The sequence below is a fragment of the Callospermophilus lateralis genome, chromosome 3 (genome assembly GCF_048772815.1).
Source record: "Callospermophilus lateralis isolate mCalLat2 chromosome 3, mCalLat2.hap1, whole genome shotgun sequence".
Lineage (NCBI taxonomy): Eukaryota > Metazoa > Chordata > Mammalia > Rodentia > Sciuridae > Callospermophilus > Callospermophilus lateralis.
In genome coordinates this window covers 168,215,049-168,237,987 of record NC_135307.1, presented here as the reverse complement: position 1 = coordinate 168,237,987, position 22,939 = coordinate 168,215,049, and the positions used below count along the sequence as shown (strand labels likewise).

The following is a 22,939-nucleotide window of genomic DNA, read 5'->3' as shown; positions in this document are numbered from 1 at the left end:
TTATAAAACTTTCATGTTGAGAATATAAAATATTCTGAATTTTTTAAAAATAACTAGTAATTATAAGCAGGGTGTCTGATTTGACTCACAGGCTAGTTTTTGTAGACTCTTGGTTGCAAGCAGTAGAACTTGATTAAGCAAGAGAAGAAGTTTTGGGGAAGATTTTGGTTACCTTACAGAATTGTAAGAAGGCAGATGATCCAAGAGGATAAGCTTCCAGAAGCAATTTGTAAAACCATGCCTTAGAACTGGCCTAAAAAGGAAACTGCTACCACCCTACTGCCGCACTGGATGCTGAATAGGAATGTGCTACAGCCCCCATGCCCCACTGATGTCACTTACATACCAGGAACCTCTGCAGAAAGACTAAAGAATACCCCCTACCCACATCAGAAGAGCAACAAAGGGATTCTTCATGGGCATCTTTAAATTGCTGAATTCTAAAAAGAAGCCTCATCCAGAAACAGTTAAAGAAGGCTTTTCATAGGATGCTAGGGAGTTTTCCCAGTTCTACTTCAGGAGACTGGACCACTTATGTCAGAATTTTCCATATTTTATGATGAATTAAAATGGAACTGGGCTGCCAGCCAAACTAGCATTTGTGTATGTAGCCAGCAAACACTTTTAACATACAGGCAGTGTGAGCCATTTGGAAAATCTACTAAAACTTTCAGCAAACCAGATGAATGAAAAAAAAATTTTTAAAAAACAATGAACATTGAATATTTAAACAATAGTAAGATCAAAACTAAAATGAATGTGGGATTAATATTCAATGTGAATATTAAAAGCTGATTTTTTGAAAAGGTAGATGGTAATGTAACTATGTCTTTAAAGACTAAACAGACTTAATATGTTTCATAAGAACTCAAGAGATGATATCAAAAGTAGTAGACATTAAAGAGGAAATAGGACCTTTCGGATCTTTGAAAGATCAAAGGGTAATAATATTAGGTAAAGTTATAGGGGAAAAGATGATTATAAACCCAATTTATCATAAGAAATGTTTCCATATTCTTTTAGATTTTGAATTGTCTATTTGGCATCCACTATTACAGGGCCAAACTAATAGCTAGTTGTTTACTTCTCCCTTGCAATCAGCTTAAAAGTTTTATTTCAAACCCTTCAGTCACAAACCCCGAAGTTTATGTTTCACTTCCTGCCCAATAGGGGGCCTCCCCTCCTATAAGCTTTTATTACTAATAGTAATAAAAGCTCTGGACTAGGCTTTCCTCTCCTTCCTTCTGCCCAATTTCCCCTTACCAGGATTATTCAAAATCCATGCCTACCTAGGAGAATTGTAAATGTCTGATTCCAGTGCTTGTTTCTACAATGCTAGAACAAAAAATTCAGTTTTTCCCTCAGTATCAGCATTTCAACATGTGCATAAGAAATTAAAGATAATCTTGATAAAATGCTCAGGTCTATAATTATGTTCAATTTCAATTGGTCTTTAAGGTCAACTTTAAAGTGGGTATGCCATCACAGACCACCCCCTGGAAGGGTGTAATGGAAGCCACAAGAACCATTCATATTGTTTGGTACAGCAGAAATGTAGCTCCATGGTAGTGGCACCTCAAATAACCAACAATGTTAATGTGTTAATATGTAACATGTTAATACTGAATACATAATAATCAATGATTAACTAATTCATGACTACTTGGGATTTTCTTAGAACAAGCAGGTTTTTTTAACCTCTAAACCTAATTGTTTCCTATAACTAAAAGTAAAGGTAATACTGGAGCCTGTGTTAGAATTGGGAGGATTAAATGAGATAATAATGCACTTTAGCCTTTATAGTAAGTTCTCTTCCCGGGTAAACAATTAGCAATTTTTATTACTGACATTCTCCATTATTCCTATTTTACACCTAGATATATATGTTCATTTTAATAAAAAGCAGGAAAGGAACAGAGAGCTAATACTTAGGCTACACCAGATACTTGACTAATATTTTAAGCCTCCCACAAGGACCCCAAAGCTCCACATACATCTCAAAGGTTGTTTTATGTCCACCAGCCTTGGAGGATTTCACCCTGCTACCTTAGATGAGGCCTGCTGCTTTCCAGCCACCTCGGCCAAACAGTCACATGAGTCCGTGCTCCTCTCCCGCTTTCCCAGCCCACTGGCTTTGGTTCTGAGGCCGCGCCAGGTACCGACCACTTCCGCAAAGCCCGCGGAATCCTAACGGTACACACCTCCCGTTGCCACCCGGGGGCGCTGGGGAGCCGAATAGCGTCGGTGTCGCAAAAGCGTCGCGAAGGCGAACTTCCTTGGCGGTTCCAGGCCACCTGTATAAGCGGAGCGTGCTGGGATTTGAAACTAGTATGGAGGCACCAGCGGCCGTGTTTCCCCCGCGCTTCGGGGTCTCTATGGAGAAGCGGCTCGCCGGTGACCCGAGCTGCTGAGCTTTCGCCGCTCCGGCCCTCGCGGCACGGCCGCAGGGCCATGCTGGCCTCACGCTTGGCGCGCGGCTCGTGGGGGGCCCTGCGTGCGGCCGCCTGGGTGCTAGGGGTGCGGTCGGGTAAGGGGCGCTCCCGCGGGGCCTTGCTGCCGCTCGTGCCCTGCTGCCTGAGCTGCCAGGCCGAGCGCTGGTCGCTGCGCCCGGCCGCGCTTGCCCTGCGGCTGCCCAGAGCCGGCCCACGGAACCACTGCTCAGGCGCGGGCAAAGCGGCCCCCGGGCCTGCGGCAGGAGGGGACGCCGCCGCGGAGGCCCCGGGCGGCGGGTGGGTCCCGGCGAGCGCCCCCAGTCCGGTACGTACCGAGCGGGGCGCGAGGGGCGCTGGCTTGCCGGGGTTGGTCCTGGGCGGGAGTGGCGGACGGTGGGCTGTCCCAACAGTTTGGTTTCAGAACTTTGACACCATTTCCTGAGAAGTATTCGGCCAGGATGAATTTCAGGGGTACCATCGGGGTCGCCTCCAGTTTAGGTTGTCAAGTTAGAAACCTCGTTCTTATCCTTTTCTATCTGCACCCGTTGCCGAAAGCGCCTATGCATATTGCATTGGTTAAAAAAGAAAGTCTTCGCTAGCTTTATCGCTAGCCTTATCGAAAGTTTGTTTTTAGTTTTCTAAAGCGAATCCCTAAGGTATAGGGCGAGTCTGTGGGAATCTTCAGAAAAGTATACAGTCCCTTCCCTTTGCTTGTGCAGGTTTGATTCACCGTAATTTGACCTGACACATTAGGGTGAAGTATAATTAAATAGTTTATTAGATGTAATTTTAAAAGTCCTTTCACCTTGAATTATAGAGAAAGATTAAAACTGTTAACGGAAATAAATACCTGTCCACTTACCTGTTGAAATACTTCTCAGGCAGAAGACATCAGAGCATGAGTGAGACAGCTTTTGATGTCATGTCAGCAAGGCTGATGCAATTATTACATCTTCAATTGTTAGGTCTTCAGTGGGCCCCTGTACTGCTTTCATCAGTTGTACAGCATGGGTTGAGGTGGCCACATCCTGGCAGGAGTCTCAACTCCACTAATAGCTAAAGCATGTTGGGGTTTGAATGCTGGATGCTTTGAAATTGCCCTGTCCTGGCTGAAGTCCTTCTCAGAACGGCAGTAGTTGGTCGAGTATGCCACAGGTTATCTGGTTGGGTAATCTGAGATTAGCTCTCCTAATATTAACTTTGAAACTTACAAATTTAATAGCTAGAAATTAATGAGGTACTTTATTTTACTGAAATATTTTATGTAGAGCTTAAAAGAACTCTTTAACTGTTCTAATAACTTTCAATTATTTATTAATACACCAAAGTGGAAGTGGCTTTTTGCAGTTTTGTGTTTAATTTTGTCTGATAGGTATCTCTGAGATTATTATTTTGGGGCTCTTTGTTGTGATCTTGATTTGCTAACCCATTTTCTCAATCATGAATGTTCCCTCTCCCACCCCTTCTGTGAGTTGTTGTACCTTTGAATCAGTATTTGACTTCTCTGTACCACAGTATTGTCAACAGACTTTATCTTTTTTCCTTTGGACTCTGACACACTATGATGATTTGCAGGAGTGGAAGATACTGGAGATTGAACTCAGGGGCATTTTACCACTGAGCTACATCCCCAGCTCTTTTAATTTTTCATTTTGAGATGATCTTGCTAACTTGTGAGGCTGGCCTCCAATTTACAGTTCTGCCTCACCCTCCCAAGTTGCTGAGATTACAGGTGTGCAGCATCACTCCTGGCTCTAAAACATCGTAATATTTGAACTTAAATTTGAATATATTCTTAGAATGTTTTCATGTAATTATAATGTGTCCTATTTTTAATAAAAGATCTCAAAAGTAGAGGTTTGATTCTTGTTTAGTGGACTGTTCACTGGGAAATATGAAGTTATTCTGTAGTTTTCAGTTACAGTATTCTGCCACCTGACCCCTCAAGCAGTCTCTCTCTCTTACCCCTGTGAACTGAGATGCTTTCTTGCTGGATTCTGTTTATAAACTCAAACTTAGTATTTTTAGAGATGCTTTCTTTAGAGAATGCCTTTTCTTACACAGTAGTTCATGGTATTTTGAAAGATGAAAGATTCAGGCAATTTGATTACTGATTAAGAAAAGAGGTTAATTCTTTAAAGTCTCATGGGGTGAAACTGTCGGTCCTGATGCAGGAAAGGCATTTTCTTGTTATTTCTGTACCCTGTTGTGCCGAGAGTCTTAGCTCTGTTAGGCTGAGGTTTTTTTAAATTGAAATACCTTCTTATGAATCAGATTCTTTTTGGCAAGGAAGGGGGTTGTTCTTTAGAGCAGCTGTCAAAGAGCTCTTTGGTTAATGCCAACTTCTAACAGCTTGGCTCCAAATGAAGTTTCAAGGAATCAAACTTCCCATATGGAACTGTGAAAGCCCTGGGTTTCTACTTGAGGGTGTAACATTGCCATTGCTATTTTGAACATATTTACAGATGTCTGTCATAGGAAAATAAAGATATTCCTGTCTGTATTTCCTTCCAGCAATTCTCTGACTTAGTAATGAGATTATTGAATTAAGTGTGTGTAAGGGAATGAGGGAAGTAGATTGCAATAAATGTTTGAAGTTGCAGTGCCTGGGTTGATAATTTGACTTTTTTCTAATGCTTTCTAGACTTGTCTACTTAATAAGATCATTCAGAAATTTAACTTTTAAAAGCAGTGTTAAATAATAAAGGCTTATAACTTACATGATAATACATGTTGTCTCTTCAGTCTTTAGAATGAAAACTCAGTCTATACACACACACACACACACACACACACACACTTATATATGAGTGCAAAGTTTAAAATTTATGTAGCTTCTTATTCTTAAGTTTATTAAGTGGACTTTTTGATGTATAAGTGTATTTAAAGTGTGAATTTTTATTATTTAAATTTTGTTATCTTTGTGTTTCAGTATGAAAATCCATGGACAATCCCAAATATGTTGTCAATGACAAGAATTGGCTTGGCCCCAATTTTGGGATATTTGATTATTGAAGAAGATTTTAATGTTGCACTAGGAGTTTTTGCTTTAGCTGGGCTAACCGATTTGGTAAGTTGTAAATGCACGGTTTTTTTTGCTCCCTTCCTACATTCCATGCTCTCTACGACTGTCCTGAAATAGCACAGCCTTAGTCAGCTTTTCCTTGGAAGGAAATCCTCAAGATGAATTTGACCTAGTTCTTTATGTAAGGACTTGTCTTTAACATCTGTGTGGAACATTTTTATATAAGTCTAAGGGGAGGAAGTAAAGGTTTTAGGAAGGAATAATACTTTTTACTGTTGGTTTTAAACTTCTTTATAAAAGGAGTCCCCTTAGAAGTTCCCAAGAGCTGAGTGCTTGCTTTAGGATAGAAATAAAGAAGAGAGGTTATGAGATTGTTTTTCTATTTATTGTGATAGAAATTCTCTGATCTGCAACAAGAGTTAGTTTTCCTAATGAAGAAAAAAACAATTGTTATGGCCTAGGGAGCTAGGATGTTCCCCAAGAGCTTGTAGAGGTCAGAGCTCTTTTCAGCTTTAATGTTAGCATGAGGCTGCAGTTGCCTCACAAAATTGGTCCTTGATTCTGCTCCATACCTCTCTGAGTACCCTGCAGAAGACCTTACTTTTGGAGGAGGCATTTGGGCATCTTTCCTTCTTCCACTGTCCCTGGAGATGGACAAAAGAGAGAAGAGCTCTTTGACACCAGTATGTCAGTTTGGGGGAGGGTAGATTTATTTGAGTCATCTCAAATTAGAACTGGGGAAATAACCTTATAACAGAAGGTTATATTACTTTTGTGGACTGTCATCATCTATGACATTATTTGTAATTATCACCGACCTTGTTTCATAAAAGATTGGGGGCAGTACAGAAAAGGTAGAGGAAATATTACAAATCAGGACAAAATTAGTGTGTGGATGATAACTTCCTGCACAGGGCTGGTTTGAGGTCCATGTGAGCTCCTAAATAGGCAATAATAATTTGGTGCCTCTTCAAACCAATTTGCTTTTGAAAAGTTTTGCTTGATATTTATTCAGTGAGAATAGAGAGAAACTAATTTATGATAAATAAAAGTGATACAGCATCTTTCTTTGTAATGTCCACTGTTTCTTTTGAGGTTCATAGAAGCAAAATTCTACCTTCCTAATACTAGTACATTGGTGTGTAGTATAGAATTAGCTGATGGTTTTAAAGGATAAACAAAGGACATTGTTTGCATTGTTGTATGGTATTTCCAAATATAGCCTCTCAAATTAGCTCTTTTTTTCCATAGTTTAGCTATTTTTTTGTCACCTCCTTGTCCCATTCTTAGAATCTATCTCCCTTTCTTTTATGCCTTCTTTTATTTCTGAAGCCTAAAGGTCTTCACTCATTAGTGTGATCTCTAAGTCTGTCAAAAGTTATTACACTGATAATGAAAATTTTTACATATTAGGACAATAACTTTTTCAGTTATTGGATTCACCATTTTTGTTTGCTAGTTTTTTTTGTTGTTGTTGTTTTTTGAGGAAATAGTTAGCTGCCACATGAGATTGCAATATTCACTACAAAGAAGAGAGGTTCCATTAATATTTTTCTATGTATATGATGTTCATGGAAACCTGAGTTGACTGATATCATATTTCTCATTTACTCCATGGAAGTTTTGATGGCTTCAGATTGGCCACAAATCAGATGGCCAGACTTCTGTTTTAGCAGGGGCTTGGCAGGTCTAGATTGAATTGTATATAGGAAATGGGCTATAGGAAGGCAAGAATAGAAACTTTCCTACGAAAGAAATAGTGGTAGCTTGGACTGGGATGGGAGTTAGAATTGGAAGTGGATGGGTTTGAGATAATATTTTGAAGATAGTATTGATATGTTGAAATGGAGTGAAGGAGGAGTCAAATATGAACACTAGACTATTACTTTTTTAAAAATTTCCTCTTTTCAACATAGAAGAAACATTTTCTAGAATGAGCAACATTTGGGGTTTAGGGAAAAATAGGAAGAATTCTGATGCCTGTCCATGTAGAGACATCATTTGGAAGTCAAATGTAGTGTGGAGTTGGAGGAAGTCATCATTATAGAAGTACAGATTTGGGAGCAGTCAGGTACATTTGGTGAAATATCTAGGCTGAGGTAAGAGAAATGAGAGGTTAGAGAAATGAGCAACAAGTGGAAGAATAGGGAAGTCAGTGAAGGACACTGAGAAAGGAATATTTGGTGAGAAAGGAGGAAAATTAGTCAGTATTCCAGAGTGAAGAAAGTGCTGTATGTATTGAGGTCAAATAAAAATGCAGAATTCATAGGTGACCTTTGTAAAAGCCATCTCTAGAGGAGTGGGAGGGCCTAGTAGAGTGGGTTGATGACAAATGTTGAGATGGTAAGATGTCCTTACAACACACCCAAATGTTAGGTGGTAACATCTAATTATCTTACCACCTCACATTTGAGTGTGTTGTAAGGAATTTTTGCTTTGCAGTGGGATAGAGAAATAGGGTCAAATAAGGTAGTTTTAAAGATACATGTACAAAGTGGATTTTTTGTTAGCTGATTAATGTGATGGGAAGGAATTGATTGATGATGCAGGGGAGATAGGAAATAAAGGAGATAAATCACAGAAGGTGAGGGCTTGGTATACAGATCAGGAAATACAGTGAGGATAAATGGATGCATCTTGGAGGTGGGAATATGAGGGAGTACTAAAAATGGCTTTTGTTTCTTTCTTTTTTTTTTCCCTCAAGGAAAATATAGACATGGATATGGGTTAGAATGAGAGAGTTTAGAAAAAGTGAAGTAGTGTGGAAAGAGAAGGTGAATACCATTGGCAGTTATGAGATTGTCAGGTGATGTTGAATGCCACCAGAGATTTGTGGTCATGAATTTGGAGTGAAACCAAATTTTGCTCCAACCATGTATGTATTTATCTTTGACAGTATTGAGCTGCTTGCCTATAGTCCTGGAATATATGGATGGTTGTTTTGTGGTAGTATCCAGGGAGAATAGAGTTTACAAAGTTGTAGATGTTTACTAAGGAATGGTGATGGTTGACCTTGAAATCTAGTGTGAATCCAAGTAGTGAGAACAAGAAGGTAGAAGTTAAAGAAAAAGTGGGAGGTTTAGTCTCCTGAGATCAAATAACTAGCTTGCAAGTTGGAGCTTATAAGGTCCCAGCTCCCCATTCTAGAGGCTTTCTGTTAGACAACATTGCCTTTAGTCTGCTTAAGAAGAAAATGGATTGTTTCCATTGAGAAAGTAATAGCTAGTAACTGCTTTTTTTTTTGTTTTGAGGATTTACTAAGTACTGAGCACTGAACAAATATTAAATCTCATTATGTGCTGAAGATAACCAAGCCTCTGAGGTAGGTGATATTATCTGTTTCACAGATGAGGAAACTCAGAGGCCAAATAATTTGCCCAGGGTCACACAGTAAGTGGCAGAGCCAGGACTTGAGCCAGTTCTATTCTGCTATATAAAGGCCACATTTTTAACCACTGAACTATTGCTGACTCCTTTAACTCATGGAATACTTGAGATATGGAAGACTTTTTAATCCTTTAAAATGTACTGTATTTAATTATATCTATTTTATTTTTCTTAGAAATAGGAATAAAAAATTCAAACATTTGTTGAAGGTTGATGTTAAATAAAATGAGTAAAAATTCTAGTAGGAACTGGGATAAACCAGAAAATGTCTGCTTTGGTTAGTATGGGTAGGCAGTATTTGGTTTTGTGGCCCCTGCCTGACTAGGTCTTTGTCTCTCAAGTTAGGCTATAGATCTGGATTTTTATGGTAAATACTGGCAATTAATTATTATTTTTAAAACCTTTGGCAGATCAAATAAAACCAGGCTTCAGGACCCATTTGACCCACTGGCAACTGGATTTTAGTCTCAGCTTTAAAATATGTTTTCAATAATAAGTAATAAAAATAAGTATTTTAAATATCAGCATTATAACTAGACCAGGTATAGAGGACCAAGCTTTTTTTCAGATACAGGTATTGCAAATACAGACAGAATATAGATTTAACAGTGGGACTGAACAAAATAAATTATAAAATTAAAAATAAGTTGTAAGGAATTGAATCATATTTTGGAAAAGTAGAAAGGAAGATGTTTGGTATCTCACAGGTAGAGAAATTCTCATAAATAAAGGCAGCTGTTTTGGCTGCAGTGAATGTAACCCAGGGCTCAAAAGCTCTGTTAGTCATGCTTTCTGTGAGTTTTGTATGGCTTCCTCTAAATTGGTGTCTGGTTTCATTCCACAAAGAGACACTGAAATAGTGAGAAATAAGACCCTTGAAGGGGGGAAAAAAGTAATGTAAATCTGAAATTATTTTCAGACCAGTTGTTAATTTAAAAGAATGAGAATACTGTTTGTGGGGGTAAAGAAACAGAGAGATTTTATTAACATTTTATGAAAGTGTAGTTGTGTTTCTGGTATCTCTTAAACTTCAAGATATCTACTCTGTTCCTATCATGACATTTATAAAAAAAACACTTCTATTTTCAGTTGGATGGATTTATTGCTCGAAACTGGGCCAATCAAAAATCAGCTTTGGGAAGTGCTCTTGATCCACTTGCTGATAAAATACTTATCAGTATCTTATATGTTAGCTTGACCTATGCAGATCTTATTCCAGGTAAGAATGCCATCATGCGAACTTTTAAATAGCATAGGGAAGAGTGACATTGGTCTTAGGATTTCTCTTGAGAGACATTATTTTTGTTCCAAAAATTGATTTTGCAACTTTAAACTGTTTCCGTAGTTTTAAACTGTTGAACTGTTTTGCTAATAAAACTGTTTATTTTAGAATTTACATCCTTGTTATACTAATAAAGGCAGTTGTTTTCTTAGTAAGATTGTTTAAAATTTAAATTAAGCAAATATCTCATAGTGCCAATTCATATTATTTAAAAATGTTTTGGTGCTCTAGTATATATTTTTAGTGCTTAACTTTTTAAAAGTAATTTAAGGTTTTCCTAAGTCTCTGATTATCTTTATAAAGTACAGTTTAATTATAATGAGAACTCTGAAATCCTGAAGGTATCTATAAAATTTCACGCTATGATTATTTAGACAGTATTGTGCAATTTTCAAATCACACATATAGTTTGTATATTATCTTAATATTTTTTCTGACATTTTATGAACTTTTGCTTTGTGTTTTTGCATGTTCATTTTCTACTTCAATTGTACTGTTCCCCCACCCCCGTGCCCTTGATCCAGATTAAACTGTATTTTTTTCCCCAAGAGTTAGAAATCTAAGAACAGTGAAGCTTCCATATGGCCCTTTAGTGTCACATCACTATTGATATTTCATGGAAAGAAGTATAGTGGCAGTTCAGTCTAGTGTAGTCTCTTCAAGCTCAAAGTTCTTTTTCTCCTTTTCCTCAGTTTTCTAAATTATCAAACCAAATTAAAAATAACAGATTAATGTTTATATTTATATGCTGCTTTGAAAGTTAGAAGGTGTGTATATAATTGGGAGGTTTGAGGAGGGAGGGGGTGCTCTCTCATTCCAATGCATATAAATTTCTAGGGAAAAAAATCTGTAGAGCATTCTGTGGACATTCAAAATTCAGTTGATCTTTTTATTTTTTAATTTTTTTTAGTGTATTTTCATACCTCTCATTTTTCTTTAAGTTACATTGTATTTTGTTATGTTGTTTTATTCAGGTTGGCCATTTCATCTTTCTGTTGAATATTGTTTCCAGGTTTTTGGTACTATGTAATGTTGCTATGAACTTCCCTTAAGTAATTGGAATGGGTTGCTTTCCAAGTTGATTTTCTCTTCACTACCATTCTGTCTGTTTTTCCAGGCTCTCATGTCTTTCTTTTTACCAAGTATCCCCTTTGGTGAAGTTCATCTTTCACTTGTTTTCTATAAAAGGATGTAGTTTGGCAGCAAAACTTCTGGCAGTTTTAGACATTTAAAATATCTTTTGTTTACCCTCTATACTTTATTGGCAGTTGAACTGGGCATAATTTTTCAGTTGCAGATCACTTTCATACAGAATCCTGAGGATGTTCTTAAACTTCCAAACTTTATCTTGCTGTAGAGAATTTCATGCCATTCTGATACTTTTTCCATTATATGTGATTGTATTTTATATTAGAAATCTTTAAGGATTTATTTTCCTAGTTGATTTTTTTTTTTTTTAGAGAGAGAGAGAGAGAGAGAGAGAGAGAATTTTTAATATTTATTGTTTAGTTTTTGGCAGACACAACATCTTTGTATGTGGTGCTGAGGATCGAACCTGGGCCGCACGCATGCCAGGCAAGCGCGCTACCGCTTGAGCCACATCCCCAGCCCTGATTTTTTTTAAATAATATAAATCTTATCTAATCATTTTCTTCCTACCTATATGGGTATTCAGTTATCCCAGCACTGTTTGTTCATTAATAAACATGTATTGTCCAAACTCATTGTAATATCCATGTATACCTGGGTCCATTTCTGGATTTTCTATTTTTTTTTTTTTTCTGTTGATTTGCCTATCTGCACCACTAACACTTTTCTTGTTGTTTTACTAAAAGTTCTGATAAGTGATAGAGCAAGTCCTTCTACCTTGGATATTCTTAGACCATTCCATTTGTTTATAAATTTTAGGATTATTTTTCCCAAATCAGTAATTCTATAAGCTGTAGGGGGGCAATCTGTTGATTTTGATTAGAATTGCATTGAATCTATAGATCTATTTGGAAGAATTGACTTTTTTAAATGAGAGTAAATCTTTAATCCATTTGGATCTTTAATGTCTATTTGGATCTTTAATGTCTCCAACAGTTTTTTACTATTCTCCAGAGAGGTAATAAATTTGTTGATAGGTTTACTCCTACGTGTACTTAGTAGTTCTTGATACTTTTATAAATGGTAGCTTTTAAATTTTTATTTTATAATAATTGCTGTTATCATGAAAGTCAGTTCTATTTCTAATGTTGATTTATGTGTAGCAAAACTTAATTAAAATGAATTCTGTTGGACTTTCTACATCTTCTGCTATGTACTGATTAATAACAATATTTTTCCTTTTCCAATCCTTTCACCTTTTCTTTTACGTACTGCACCACTCATACAAGGAAAAGGAAAAGTGAGACAGGTGAATCTCAGAGAAAGCATTTAACATTTCAGTATTGAAGGTTCCTGTAGGGATTTTGAGAGTTCCTTTTTTTTCAAATTAGAAAGTTCATGTCTGTTGGGAGGTTGTTAAGTTTTAATTACAATTGGATATTGAAGATTCTTTGTGTAAATGTGATGAACAGATCATTTTTCCTTTTTAGCTGTTAATGTGGGATCAAGTACATTATTGATTTTCTGGTGTTAAAACAACCTGAAGGGCTGGGGATGTGGCTCAAGCGGTAACGCACTCGCCTGGCATGCGCAGGGCGCTGGGTTTGATCCTCAGCACCACACACACACACACACACACACAAAAAAAAGATGTTGTGTCCATCGAAAACTAAAAAATAAATGTTAAAAAAATTCTCTCTCTCTTTCTTTCTCTCTCTCTCAAAAACAAAACAAAACAACAACAAAAAAAACCTGAAATGGCTGGTTTAAATCCAGTATGGCCGTAGTAAATAATAGAGATATTGTTGGATTTAGTCTGCTATAATTTTGTTGAAGATTTCACATACAGATTCATGAAACTGGTCTGGAATTCTTTTCTCCAAATATTCTGATTAGGTGTAGTATAAAATTTATAACTAACCTCATAAAACAAGCTAGGGAATTTTTGGTTTTGCTTTTGTTTTCTTTCCATTATTGTGAAATGTTTTTGTGAGATTGTACTTATTTTCTAATTTTAAATGTTTCATATAATTTGTTGAAGCCCGTAAGGGCTTAGAGTTTTCTTCAAGGGAGAGTTGAAAGAGGCGATTCGTTTTTCTTCAGTTGTTATAGGATTATTCAGTTTTAATAATTCATCTTTTTAATAGTTTATCTTTTGATCATTTTTTAAATTATGACGTTTTTCCAGAAATTCATTGATTTCATCTGTATTATTAAAATTTTATTGTAAGCTATTGACTCTTTTCCTCTTTCCTGATCCATCTTGCCAGAGACTTGTCTATTTATGAGTTAACCAACTTGGGTTTTGTCAAACCTCTCTGATATGTTGTTTACTACTTCATTAAACTTTGCTCTTTTTTCTGTTTGTTTTCTCTTCTTTGAGTTTTCTTTGCTGTTCTTTCTCAAAATTCTTTAGATCAGTTAGTTCTCTCTAGTAGGAACCACATATGTAATTAAAAATTTTCTAGTAGCAATGTTAAAATTAAAAAATAAGAGGAATCAGGTGAAAATAATTTCAGTGAATTATTTTATTTAACCTAGTATATTTTAAACCATGTCATTTCAACATGATTGATAAGAAGTGATTGACTTTTTAAAAAATACTATGCTTTTGAAGTCTGTATTATGTTTTGCATGTATTGTCCCTCTCGATTCTAACATTTCTGGTACTTAATAGCTACACATGGCTATTCTATTAGAGAGTGCAGCTATAGATGGATATGTATGTAACTCACTTCTTTTTACCTTTTCTAAAGTTTGCATGTAAGACTTTACATTTCCCCCTAAATACATTTTTGTTGCATCTTGTATATTGATATTAGTGTTTTTATTGTCCATTATAGAATATTTTCCTGTTTCTATTATGATTCTCTCCTCTACCCGTATAGTTAATATTAAGTGTTTTTTAATTCATTGTCAATTTGTGGAGATCTTTCTAGCTTTCTTTTCCAGAGAACATGTTCTGTGATTTCAGTCTTTCAATCTAGTGTATAAATTTGTTAAAATTCCACATGTGCTTCAAGTGAATTTATATTCTGCAATAATTGGGTCTGATATTCTGTATATGTCCATTAGATCAAGTTTTCAATCCTGTTAAGTCTTCTATTTTTTTGATACTGGGAATTGAACCCCCTAGGGTGCTTAAACCACCCAGCCACATCCCCAGCCCTTTAAGTTTTATTTTGAAACAAGGTCTCACTAAGTTGCTTAGGGTCTCTGCCTCCTGAGCTGCTGGGATTACAGGTGTGCACCACCATGCCCTGCAGTCTTATTTCTTTATTGATTTTTCTTACTCTTTGCTCTGTTTGTTCTGTTAGTTACTGGGAGAATGGTTAACATTTCCTTATGTGTATCTAGTTTTCTGTTGTTTTTCTTTGCAGTTCTGATTTTGCTTTGTATCCTTTGAAATCATGATGTTAATATCTTCTTGGTGAATTGAATATTTTAATGGTGACCCACGAGACAATTGCAGGTGGTAAAATGAGTTCATAGGTGATAATCCCTGGGTCACACTGCTGGGTTTCAGCCCAGTGCACTACCCAGCATAGCCTGAATTCCATAGACATGAATTTTAATTTGCATGAGTTTGCTGCATTTTTAAAAGTATGATTGTTGTTTCGAGTTTACCAGCTAATGATTGCTGTAGAAAAGTTTGTTCCATAGGTTTAAAAAGGCTTCTAAAAATCATGGCTTGCTGTTTTTTTAGCTTGGCTAATATGCCATTACTTGAGTGCATAAGCATTTTCTCCTTGGAATAGTGTTGTAATAGAAGACTGGGCCAAGGATCAGCACTTACATCATATCTATGACCAATAGAGCTTGAAAGTTTAAATCTGAACCAGGTGTGGTAGTGCACGCCTATAATCCCAGCAATTTGGGAGACTGAGATAGGAGGATCACAAGTTCAAAGCCAGCCTCAGCAACTTAGTGAGGCCTGTGCAACATAGTGAGACCCTGTCTCAAAATAAAAAAATTTTAAAAAAGGGGGGGATTGGGGATGTGGCCCAATGGTTAAGAGCCTCTGGGTTCAATCCCCAGTATGTACATTTATACATACATACATTTGTTTAAATCTGCAATTAGTGAGATTTGTTCAAATGGAAGAGCCAAAGACTGGATAGGACCACAAATACAACATCATGTGCTTCATAAAAGGGTTGTTTGAAAATGTTATAGAAGAGATATATATTACACACACACACACACACACATATGATTCTTTTATTTCGATAATTGAAACAATTTGAACTGAGTGACTCAGGATTCTTTTCCCTTAAAATTTTTTTTTTTTTCTTTCTTAGAAAAGATATAGGATCATGGTTAAAACTTCCTTTAGTGCAGAAGGATATAAAGTGAAGTAAGTGTCTGCCCTCCCATTTCTATTCAACAAAAAGAGTAGGGATGCCTTGGCTATCCATCTAAAATATTCTTTTGGCTCTGGTTATAGGACCATGTTGCAAAATCTGAGGAATACAGCATCTCTAATGACATGTTCAAAAAGTTTTGGATTTTGGATATTTAGACTGGGGATGTAGCTGATAAAGCCCAAGCAAATATTCCAGAATCTAAAAAACTGAAATCTGAATCACTTCTTGTCTTAAGCACTTTGAATAAAGGATACTCAACCTGCATTAAAAATTAAAAAAAAAAATAGACAAGTTAAATTCCTTCAGTGCTTGTGTAGGGAGAAAAAATAATAGTTGCCTGGGTGGAACTTTCTGGACTAGACTAGAATGAAAATATTATTTGTTTTTCTACAAGTTGTACATATAGCAGGTTTTACTCTTCAGAGAATAGTTTAAAATGCAGAAGCAAGTAATCAAAGCTCCAGATGAGTTTAAGTCCTCCTGCATCCTTCTTAACTTCATTATCATCTCTTTCCATTTAATCTAGTGGACGTGGCAGTTTTTTTTTTTTTTTCCTGAATTCACAAAGCTGAGAATTAAAAGATTGGGGGAGGAGGGGCTGAGTAAAGCTGTCACTGATATCTGCAAACTTACAGCTTATAAACATATGAAGGAAAAAACAAAAAGAGGCAAGAAGACTGACATTTTGAAAGGCAGATGGAGACTTTGAAAATCTTGTTTGCATTTCACTTTTGTTAAAAAATGAATCTAAAGATCATCAATGAGTGCTTATCATGAAATTTTTACTTATAGAAAACATCAGCTCATGGTAAAGCTGAATGAGGCTTTATTGTTATATAGTCATATTAGTAATTTGCAAAGTCCTTATTAAAATTATTTTTATTTAATTTTCAGTTCCACTTACTTATATGATAATTTCAAGAGATGTAATGTTGATTGCTGCTGTTTTTTATGTCAGATATCGAACTCTTCCAACACCAGTGAGTATTTTCCAAAAATTATTCTTTTAGCATTATTTATGACTTTAGGCAAAAGTCAAGATTCATTGTTTTGCTTTGTGGGAATAATTTGTAGCAGTATTTTTTATTCATTTACCATAGACTTTAAAAAAATTAACTGTGCTATTTAGATCACCTAAAATATTTATTTATGGAACTCATGAATGGCCCATTTTAAAAAGGCACATTTCTGTTTAAGTCCAACTCTTTTTCATATCACTGGTACACGAAATCTTGCACAGCTGGTCCCCATCCTTACTTAACAAACTGTTAAGAGGAATTTCACATGGCCCTAAGCCATATTGTTGTCTTATTTATTAGCCTTTACTATGGATTATTTACAACTGGTTTCTAAGATCACAGTTGTACAAATATGGGATGATTTGCTTACATACTTGGTCATTGATTATGTAAATATCTGAGCACGTAAGCATAGCATAATAACCTTTTTTGATTACCAGTCCAGTGAAAATAAAACAGTATTTTATTCATTTTGTTTTTTAAGAAAATAGTGATAAGAGAATGTCATTAGTTTATTTACCAAAAGATGTGACTTAGGATTTTATAGGATTTGAGAAATAAATTTGTAATATTTAAAGAATTGATTTTCAAGAGCCTGTGTATGATTTGTAAGGAATGTAGATGCTCTTATTTAACATAATTAGAAGAATGCATGTAAGGGGTTCTCAATCATAGAGCCAGGCATATGCTAAGTATTCAGTAACTGTTATCTACGTATAAAAAATGTTTTAAACTTGAACAATAAATTGAAACTTTATCTTTTTTTTGTCCTCTGCCAGCGAACATTAGCTAAGTATTTCAATCCTTGTTATGCTACTGCTAGATTAAAACCAACGTTCATCAGCAAGGTAAGAGACACACAAAATCCTTTTTAAGTTATTTCTTTGTGAATTTTTACATTACAAACCTCAAGAGCAACTGAAGCTGGATCAAATTAAACACACTGAGTAAAGGGCATAGAAAAAGGGGTCAGGTAGACAAGTATAACACAATTCTTTTGTCCTCCAAGCTTTTTGGGTTCTTATATTACATATTGCCTCATGTTGGTGGTCTGAGTTTAAGCTTAAAGAGTCACCACAAAGTGGAAAGGGATAGGAAAAAAGTTTCATTTTTTTTTTTAAAATTGTTACTCTTAGTTATCCCTTTTGTTTTCCTTCTTTTTCAAGGTAATAACTGTATACCTGTCTTTGCACACAATATTATGAAGCCATACACACACACACACTTTTTTTTTTCTGGTAGCCTTAATTTGCTCAAATCTTTCCTGTTTCATCCTTTAGGAAAGATTTATTAGGTTAGGAAAGCTGATCAGCTTCAAGGCAGACGAGCCATTGCTTTTGTTAAAGACTTATGGGATGGACTTTTACCTACATACATAGGAGCTTTTTTGACTTTGAGTGACTTGTATTTATGTCAAATATAGCAATTGGAGTGTAGTACTACATAGAAAATGGCTTAGGAGGTGCTGGAACAAATTGCCTCAAAACAATTTGTTCTTTAAGGAGTCTTCCAGATAGAATTTATCATTTATTTTTTAAACAAATGGAATCCTTATCATTTGGCTATGGAATGATTGCTAGAACTGAAGTGCTTCTCTGCACACATCACCTACTGCTTCATAATCACAGACTCTTTCATAAAACACTTCTCATCATAGTAAGTGGATGGTGTCTTCAGATTATTTCTTGTTTTGTTTCCTTTTTCCCCACTGCTATCTTTTAGGGTAGGGCTCTTCTTTCATGGAGATGAGTATATTTCTGTTTTCTAGCCTCATATGATCTGAACACTGGATAAGGCAGTGGGGAATCTGGATTACAGGTTTGATTCTTCTGTGACTGCAAGCAAATCACCTAATTCATGTCCTCTCACTCAGGAAGAGGCAGCTTGATTATTTCCATATTCACAGCACTGTTTTAATGGGTAGCTGGTAAAAAACATTATATGGATTGCTGTGGAAATTCAAGGTGGTAGTATTTTTCTGATAGTCATTACCCTCACTATAATAGGCAGCTATGGAGACAGATGGGTGAATGAAGCTGACCCTTTTATGTATTCTCACTTGTGAATGCCAACTTCTTTGGCATGGATATTGCAGACCATCTTTAAGCCTGCTGAGTGTATGTCATGATGGACTATGTTTGAATCAGGATCCACTCACACAATAACTGTTTTTTTTTTTTTTTTTTTTTTTTTTTAGGTAAACACAGCAGTTCAGTTAATCTTGGTGGCAGCTTCTTTGGCAGCTCCAGTTTTCAATTATGGTGATAGCATATACCTTCAGATGCTTTGGTAAGCTAACTTTAGCATTGTTTTTGGAGAATGTCAACACAGTAGCTTACTTTGACAATCCTAGAATGACTTTATGTTTAATGGACACCTAACTGGAGAAAGTGGAGACCATATTTTATGATTAATAATCATTTTTAAGAAGCTTACTCTCAAGAATTGGGGTATAAAAGCTAGTTTTTCATGAATTAAAAGGAATGAGGGGTACTGCTAATGCATTAGGGTTTGAGCAGAGGAAAGATTTTTTCAGGTAAGAGGAAGAGGGAGGTTAGCTTCAGGGAGTAAGTAGCATTGAGCCACGAGATAGAGGTAGATTTTGTATAGGGCAGCCATCAGGTGGAGGACAGATCCTCAACAAGGTCAGTTTAAGAGAGCAGTAGTCAGGGAAAAGGAGTCCAACCTAGGGAAAAGGTATAGTGAGAGGGACCCCTGGAGAAAGGAGTTTGAATCTTATGTTAATTGTTTATTTATATAGTCTTGAAAATTCAAACTTTAGGAGTTCAAAATGTGCCACAAATTTTTGGTCCATTTTTACCAATTATTAAAACTGTCTTGCTTGTTGCAATCTGAGCCAGAAAGTGTTGGTTAATCAGGGAGTTAAACCAAAGAATCTTTTTAAATGATGCATACTCTAATTTTTTAAAATTTTAATCTAAAAAACTTACTCTGGTTCATCTTATGTGTTACGATATAAAATGAAGGCTTTTTCGGGGCTGGGGTAGTTGCTCAGACGTAGAGTGCTCACCTAGCATGCGTGAGGCACTGGGTTCGATCTTCAGCACCACATTAAAAAAAAATAATAAAAGATATTGTGTCAACCTATAACTAAAAAATAAATATTAAAAAAAATGAAGGCTTTTTCTTTGGATATAGGCCCATCAGTGGGCGTTTTCTCTCTTGAAAAAACCATATCCATAATACAGCCTCTCTGATTTCCATATTTTGTTTCTTTCAGGTGATGTAAGAACTTTGTTGATTTGTCTTTTGTTTTGGGGGGTTTTTTTGTAGTGCTGGGGGTTGAACCTGGACCTTGCATATGCTAGGCAAGAGCTCTAGCACTGAGCTATACCCATCCTTACACAAGAACTGCAAAGCAATCTAAGTGTAGGATACATCTAAATGTTTATCATATTTTTCCAGGTTTTTTTTTTTTACAGCCATCTTATATTTATTTTGAATAGTATTTTTTAAATCAACTTGGCTTTTGATTTTCTAAAGCATCCATTCTAGTTCTCAGTAGCAATTCTTCGTACATTTGTATTTCATTGTTTATATATGAATTTAGAATACCAAACTGACATGAATACAGATCTGGGATCAAACAAAAATGAGTCTTAATGATTCTACATCACCTGGTGGAAACAATCAATTGGGTACCCTGGAAAGTACACTGTTAATTGGCTCGTGTTCCTCATGCCAGGGGCATCCCTCATGTCATCCCAAGGGGAATTTGATTAACCTGGCAGTTCACTTAAGGAAAAGTAAATAAAGAAAGTTGAATTTTATTTAAATGATGCAGATATCCTTAGACTTTTAAAAAACTGTATTAAAAAAATAGAATCTAATATCCTAAGCAGCATGGAACAGTGGAAAGAGTACATGGGCTTTTGAGTTGAAACCAAGCCAGGTGCCTGCTTAATTCTGTCATATCCCTGAGCAAGTTCTCTTGTCCTCATTTCTCATCTGTAGGTAGAACTTATTGTGAGAATAAAATAGGAACATGAGACATCTAGAATATTAACTGCCTAAAAATGATAGTTGCTGTCCTGGGATCATGACTTAGTGGCACAGTGCTTGCCTAGCACGGGTAAGGTACTGGGTTCAATTTTTGGCACTATATAAAAATAAATAAAGTAAAGGTATTGTGCCCACCTATAACTAAAAATATTTTTTAAAAAATGACAGTTGCTAATATTATCATTAACTTTTAGGGCTTATTAACTAGATTAATTTGTTTGACATTAGTAATTCAAATGAGGTCTTGAAAAAATGCTATATAGATTTTTATAATTTAAAAATATTATGACAGTCTTTTTGTTTTAAATAGATCTTTTACATGAATTCTTTATGATTATCTGGTTATTATTTTTTAGATTTGATGACTCAATCTTTCTTTCCTTCCATCAAAGGTATTTTACAGCTTTCACCACAGCTGCATCAGCTTACAGTTATTATCATTACGGTCGGAAAACTGTTCAGGTGATAAAAGGCAGATGAGAGCCACCCATCACCATTAGCAAGGAAGCAATACACATCATCCGTGGCAATGCCAGCGAAAATCTACAGGAGTTTCCCTATTTTGGTGTTCAGCTTGTAAAAGGACTTGTCAGAACAAACCATGTCATCAAAATTGAAGTAATGTGCATTGAAAATAAGCTTGATCATGGGCATATGCAGAATTTCCAATGTATTTTTAAGTATAAATAAAACTATAATTTAGAATTTTTAATCTTAGGTTTCTTGAATATAAAGAGATGAATTATTCCAATTATTGTCAGTCCTTTTTTATGTTTTTTAAAAATATAGTTCAGAGCATGGAAACTGAAGTGTTGACACCTGTCTCTAGAATCTAAGTTGCTCATGAAGCCATAGGGACTTGCCTGGGATTAAATATATATCTTATATAACTTGGCTATTCATTTTTATGTTTGATTTTTAGATTCATGTATACATTAACATTTCATGTGGTTATTATTTGGTCATTTAGGGTAGTAAGAATAAAGTTAGCTGTGAATGAAGCAAAGTTGCAAAGAGATAAGTGTGGAAAGTTTTAAAAATAAATAAGATCAATCAAAATAGAAGGTATTGAAGCTCATCTCATGTTCAGTAGTCTTCCAGCCTCTCAGGTGCCTAATAGTTCATATATCAGGATAACAAGTAACAAAGATAGTTGAAATATGAGAACTTGTCCCTTAGTCTTTCATCTAAAAGCAGTGAGTTACATCATGCCTTCCAACTGTGTTTCTAACATTACAATATTTGTATGATATTGGAACCTGTACTCATATATTGTGTAAATAATATGAAACTGTATATTTTTCAAAGATTTTTTAAACTTTGGGAAATCTTCTTTTGTTAAGATGTTAAAGGAATAAAAGCTGGAAAAAAAATAAAACTGTACCTTCAACTTGGGTTGTTCATGGTATGTATTCATCCTCTCCCATTATGTAAGTTTTCTGATTCATGAAGTCCATTTTCAGTTGTACTTAATTGTAAAAGTCATTGATTTGGGACCATCTAATATAAAAGACCATATTGCTCGCTATCATGTTGAAGAGAGTGGGGAGTACAAGTCGGGGAGGAGAAGACTAGCTGGTGCTGGTTGGTTCCTATTAATAGTGGAGGTCTATTGCTGCCCTTTGTTCCTGGTTTTAACCCAAGTATAACATGAAATCATACTGTGAGATTATCCAGTCCACAGCCTGTTGATCTGCTTTAAGTTAAAATGGGAAGTTAGAAGTAAAGCTTGTGCCTTTTTAGCATTGTGCCTCAGTGTGCCCCCTCTTGCTTGCTGGTCCTGGCTTTCCTGTTGTCATATGCAGCTTAACCACTCTAGGCTTGGAGCTTTCTGAAGCCTGCAGTCAGAAACACTGCCACCACTGGATCTTACTTGGAGGCAGGTAAGAAGGAAAAGAAGATTGGTGTGGAGCTGGCTGTTCGCCCTCTCATAGGCTGGAGGTGGGAATCCCACTGACAAGACCATCCAAGAAATACGCAGAGGGCATCTCAGCACTAGCCAGGTGTGAGCACAGAAAAATATTTTTTTTTTTTTTTTAAAAAAGGAGACTTGTAGTTATGGGGAAATTTAGGATTTCATGCATTGTTAACACTTATTTACATTTTAGTGTTGCTGTTTGGGGTGACATGAGTTGGATCCATAATATTGTTGAGATTAAGATCAATCTGGCTCTGTTCTATATACTTTTTCCACATCTACCATTAGGAAAAAAAATGGTTCAAGTCTCCTCAGATTCTTGGAGCCTGGATTGTTATAAATTCTGCCATTTTATAAAACATTGCAATTGTAGTAAATTAGGCGTATTCAAGTACGT

At 35.9% G+C, this 22,939-nt stretch overlaps 2 protein-coding genes across 10 annotated transcripts in view; one reads left to right on the top strand and one right to left on the bottom strand.

Moving 5' to 3' along the window:
- Window positions 1-3,558, bottom strand: part of Trmt6 (tRNA methyltransferase 6 non-catalytic subunit) — a 52,168-nt gene extending 48,610 nt beyond the window's left edge. Inside the window, exons 1-3 of one of the 5 annotated variants that reach the window (XM_076851550.2) lie at window positions 3,295-3,558; window positions 2,766-2,990; window positions 2,202-2,294 (exon numbers count right to left, since the gene is read on the bottom strand). The gene's annotated coding sequence lies outside the window, so the exon portion shown is untranslated. The other 4 variants (XM_076851548.2, XM_076851546.2, XM_076851549.2 and 1 more) reach the window with 4 other exon arrangements.
- On the top strand, window positions 2,301-22,014 carry Crls1 (cardiolipin synthase 1). 5 transcript variants are annotated; one of them, XM_076851553.2, is made up of 7 exons: window positions 2,301-2,757; window positions 5,365-5,502; window positions 9,934-10,063; window positions 16,477-16,562; window positions 17,381-17,449; window positions 18,799-18,890; window positions 21,017-22,014. In XM_076851553.2, exons 1-7 carry the CDS (start codon window positions 2,452-2,454, stop codon window positions 21,102-21,104), a joined length of 909 nt encoding a protein of 302 aa, XP_076707668.1. In that variant the 5' UTR covers window positions 2,301-2,451; the 3' UTR covers window positions 21,105-22,014. The 5 variants fall into 5 exon arrangements, with proteins under 5 accessions (XP_076707668.1, XP_076707671.1, XP_076707670.1 ...); XM_076851556.2 differs by lacking the exon at window positions 2,301-2,757 and adding an exon at window positions 3,441-3,576; XM_076851555.2 differs by lacking the exon at window positions 2,301-2,757 and adding an exon at window positions 3,441-3,587.
- The last annotated feature ends 925 nt before the right edge of the window (window positions 22,015-22,939 follow it).

Coding starts and splice junctions, on each gene's coding strand:
- Crls1 (XM_076851553.2), top strand. CDS start 2,452: ATGCTGGCCTCACGCTTGGCGCGCGGCTCGTGGGGGGCCCTGCGTGCG. Junction 5,503..9,933: donor TAGCTGGGCTAACCGATTTG/GTAAGTTGTAAA, acceptor TTCTATTTTCAG/TTGGATGGATTTATTGCTCG. Junction 17,450..18,798: donor AACCAACGTTCATCAGCAAG/GTAAGAGACACA, acceptor TTTTTTTTTTAG/GTAAACACAGCAGTTCAGTT.